The sequence below is a fragment of the Etheostoma spectabile genome, chromosome 13, assembly GCF_008692095.1.
Source record: "Etheostoma spectabile isolate EspeVRDwgs_2016 chromosome 13, UIUC_Espe_1.0, whole genome shotgun sequence".
Lineage (NCBI taxonomy): Eukaryota > Metazoa > Chordata > Actinopteri > Perciformes > Percidae > Etheostoma > Etheostoma spectabile.
The window spans coordinates 22,765,443-22,769,962 of record NC_045745.1 but is presented as its reverse complement, the minus strand read 5'-3'; the positions used below and the strand labels follow the sequence as shown (position 1 = coordinate 22,769,962).

Sequence of the window (4,520 nt, the reverse complement as noted above, 5' to 3'; positions counted from 1 at the left end):
GGGGGGGTAACACGGTGTAAAATACATGTAAAGTTAACGTGTATTAACTTACCGCTCGGCATTGAGGGCACTGATATCCGTAGTCTCCGCCATTTTCATCCCAGTGCATGCAGATGCAAAACCGACAGAAATTGTGCCCGCATTTCAGTATAACAGGGTCTTTGAAGAAGTCCAAACAAATTGCACATGTGAGCTCTTTCCTCAGGTCGTCACCAGCTGCTCCAGCAGTAGCCATGTTTACCAGCCGAACAGACAGCAGTCTGCCTCTGCAGGAAGTGAAGATAGAGAAGGGAGGGAAGCAAGCGGGCACATTTGTGGTACGTCATTTCTTTCTTAACCAATCAAATTTCTTCTCTCTCACTCTCATGTGAAAAAGTAAGATATCTTGCGAGGAAGGAATATTAATACCTAATCTAAATTTTATCTTGTGACATTTACAGATGCTGCTGACATGATTTGTAATGTATTCATTACGTCAGTTAAATTAGTTTCTCTTTCTTTCACTTTCCTTATAATCACACCAGTTGATTATTATGATTTGCAGGCATGTAAATAGTCAGAACTGTTATTAACTTGTAAGGGACAAGTCAAAGTCAGGTCCCAAGTCAGTGAGGGCAAGTTGCAGATCAATTGCAAGTTTGTCAAGTCTCTGAATGCTGACCATTAGCCTATAAGAAAATGAATTGTATTAGAATAAAATGTCCTGTAGCCTGGGATGGCCTCGCTCTCTCCTCTTGTCTGGGATGTGTAAGATAAGACATTTTCAGAATTACTGGAGCAAAATGCTCCTGATAAAACATTCAGTACAGAATGTACCTAATAAATATCTAAAAGTAACAGACAAATCTCGAAGGCCAGGAGAGGAGGAGGGAGCGAGAGTGATTCCGGGGATAGGTCAGGATACAGAGAGTCTCACAGTTTTATGTCCAACTGATTAGCGGCGACAGAGGTGGAAGGAGGAAACCTGGATGAGGATAAAAGAGTAGGGCAGAGAGAGGTCTGGGGTCAGATCCGGAAAGAGTTGGTGGTCAGGGTGAGAGAGTCTTGATGGCATTCTGAACCATATGCGTTTGATTGTATTACCTGCAATACCATTTTCACTAAAGCTTGTTATAACTTAACTGAGCGAATCCTGAGTATTGATTTCCTACCAGTTAAACACTAAGGAGAACTGTAAAAGTGCAAGTTGAAGTGATCACATTGGAGTCAGATAGACACTAGCCATTGGGCCAGACCAGAATCAGGTCAAAGTTTTCCTTCACCATTAAAATGTAAATTCGGGTTTCTACACAGTGCTTTATTATAACAAATATATATATACTGTATATATTTTTATTTTTCATTTGTTCAAGAATTTACATGGCTGCAAAATGAGATGAGATTGAATGTTTTGGCTTTTACAGTCTCAGGTCAAGTCTTTAGGTCTTGTCTTGTGACAAAGCGGTCCCATCAAGTCATTAGTCCTTGTATTGGAGTCTGACTTAAGTCTCTCTCAAATCTCAACTCTACAGCTCTGCATATATAGCCTACTAGGTAATCAACAACAACCAGTAAGCAACAATATTTATTCTTAAATACATATACATAAAAACCCATTCATAAAAAGACACAAACTGAATGATAAGTTTGATTGTTTGTGCAGAAATTGTAAAATACATGGGGATAACTGGCTGTGGAATACAGTATACATTACATTGCATAGCTTGGATTGGTTTGTGAGGGATGTGACTCAAAAAGTGCATCTGATGTCAGATATGGTGCTATCTCCAAATTCATCAGGGCAAGAGAAAAAAGCTGGGTTTCATCTGACTTTTCACTGTATAAACCATCACGTCCCTCGCTGATTCACACCTCAGCTGATTTCCGGCTTAGGTTCATCACATAAGCTAGCCCTGATAAATATTAGAAATTACACAATGATGACCGACAACACCATAATAAGACAAATATTTAGGAACACTGATCTCAGCATGTTGTATATCCATAGCAGAGTGAGACACAGGTTTAACAACACATGTAAACAAGAAATTTCACCAGTGATATGAACAAAGAAACAAGATTATATAAAATGTGTCAAACATATTATTTTTACATGGTGACATACCGATTTGTAAGCAGCTATTTTTTTGTTTGCCTCCTTTGTTCGAAAACATGACTCAGAAGACTTAAATCCCACACAGCACTAGTGACAAATAAAGCTTACAGGAACCTAATCATAGGATATGGATACAGTATTTTCATGTTCACAGCATCACACTTAGTAGCAGTGTATCACAGAAGTTGAAAGTGGCTCTGTAGAGATTCTCTTCAGTCAGCAGTAGTAAATTGGGTTACAACACACGGTTCATTGTCTGTAAAAGAAATATCACCTGAGATGAGTGTCTTTATACACACGTAATAACCAGTGTTATTATTAATATTAAAAAAAAAAAAGGAAAAAGTATGCTTAACATATTTTGATTAAATATGACAACATCACAGAAACACATAGTGGAGCAACAATACTGAGAGGATGGAGAGCAGTAAACATTGTGGTAATAGAAGCAGTGATTAACTTTAAACACATGACCAAGTAAATGAAAAACCCAAGTCAGCAGCAATTGAAATGTTCAATACATTTAACATTTCCAATCATACGATAAACTAAATAAAGAACAGTGAATGAATAACATGATTAGCTGGTTAATAAACATACATTTTGACAGCAATGGTATTAATCTCCTGTCTGATAAGAAACTTCTGTTTTTCATTACAATTTGCGTAATCCATAATTACTGTCCCAGCCAATATTTCAGGACAAAATTGTATGCCTGAAGTCACAGTTCACGTCACAGGCACAGTTCGCCCTAAAATGAAAATTGTAGAATAATTTTCATTTGATGATATTATCCTCTTGCAGTTTATGCACTTTACAACTTTGAAGACAGTAAGTGAGATTGTAGTGTAAACACTGGACTTTTGCATCAATAACACAATTGTCAAGAAACTAAATTGGAATAAGGCTGCACAGTGTGTGCAGAATTCTGGTGTATCATTTGCATGCTGTAGAAAAGATGGTCTTGTTATCCTTAATATTTTGGTAAACACAAAGCAGTACCAGGGCTCACAAACTTCAGACAAAGGGGCAGGTCGATAACATCCAAGTGTTTCTTTTTGAGGGGAAGTATTCCTTTTAGTATGAACATTGACATTATCCAGCTCCCTTCACCCGAGGTAAACCTGCAGCACTAAATCTCTGACTTGGCCTGTGTGACACTAGCTTTATGAGAAAAAGCACTCTTAGTGACTGGGACTGCCCTGAAGGGATATAGCTGCTTCAGGCACTTTAACACCATAAAGCCATTTAGGGAGAAAGAAAATGCCATTCTACTAGCAGCACAATTTGGAATGTTAAGTGAAGACAACGTATAGGACTGTTTTCTCTGCTGTTTTCTGTTGCAGTGATCAAGGTATGAATTGAATTTAATAGTATAGAACCCCCCACAAACAGGAACACACAGACACACACACAAAATAATGCATATGATCAATCTCAGATTTTTGGTGTTATGAAAGTAATTTAATACCAGTTTTTAAAAAAAAGGAAATCCAACATTTTATAAAAGCCCTCACATACTCTACATCCCTTTGTCCATCTGTACATACAAGCATCCATTGCTCAGACCTCTGAGCTGTTGTGGCAGTCTTGCATCCTCACCACCAACATGGGCTCCGTACTGACAGACCCTTTCACCACCTCCTGCACCCCCTCTATCCATCCCTTCTTCCCATCCTTCTGTCTGGATCTCATTACCAGTATGATGGTGACAATAATGAGGACAGTCAGCAGCAGCCCGACCAGTGCCCCCACCACAGTCACCAGACCATCCTCGTCCTCCTTTGTGTTCAGCCCACTAGTTTCTAGCCCATCAGTAAAAAGCTCATTTGACCCCCCTACCCGCCGCTTGGTGCGGTCCAAAGCAATGTGCATAATATTGGTACCACGGTTGTTGTCTGCTCCGATATCCTCAGCGATCTCTGGGACTTCATCGCCAGTCGACCTCCTGGAGCGATGACTTTTGCCGCTCGATGGGGTCAAGGCAAGATCGTTGCTTGTGGAAACCAAAGCGTGGTACTCTAGGCTGCGCTTTCCAATGCCTCTGTTGGCATTCTCTTTGGAGCGGACTGTGTAAATGGTGTGAATATACCACTCACGGCCTGCAGCAACCTGAGGAAAACACAAAATGATGCATATCTTAGAATTATGTTGAATTCATAAAATTAGCAGACATGATTGGTTAAATGGCCAAAATGAACAGATCTTCAAAATTCATTATGCTCAGTTATTTGTGATAAGATGGGACCTGCTGATGTTAAATTGACTCATTAGACTATGGATTTTCAAGCCTTGAATTGAATGGATGTTTTTAATGATTAAAAATACAATAACTCTGCACTGCATTAGTAACAATCACCATAGTGTCTCATATCCATTGTGCATTGCATACTTGTTCTTCACTACACCTCAGAGGGGAATGTTG

The 4,520-nt window shown here is 39.3% G+C and overlaps 2 protein-coding genes across 2 annotated transcripts in view; both read right to left on the bottom strand.

The window, feature by feature from the left end:
- trim47 (tripartite motif containing 47) overlaps positions 1-313 on the bottom strand; it is a 6,482-nt gene extending 6,169 nt beyond the window's left edge. The window contains exon 1 of the mRNA XM_032533475.1: positions 53-313. Within this exon, the coding sequence (XP_032389366.1) occupies positions 53-235 (183 nt within the window). The 5' untranslated portion in view covers positions 236-313. The remainder of the gene's footprint in view (positions 1-52) is intronic.
- A 1,232-nt stretch (positions 314-1,545) lies between these two features.
- Positions 1,546-4,520, bottom strand: part of frem2a (FRAS1 related extracellular matrix 2a) — a 54,400-nt gene continuing 51,425 nt past the window's right edge. The window contains exon 24 of the mRNA XM_032533457.1: positions 1,546-4,207. Coding sequence (XP_032389348.1) covers positions 3,659-4,207 — 549 coding nt within the window. The 3' untranslated portion in view covers positions 1,546-3,658. The remainder of the gene's footprint in view (positions 4,208-4,520) is intronic.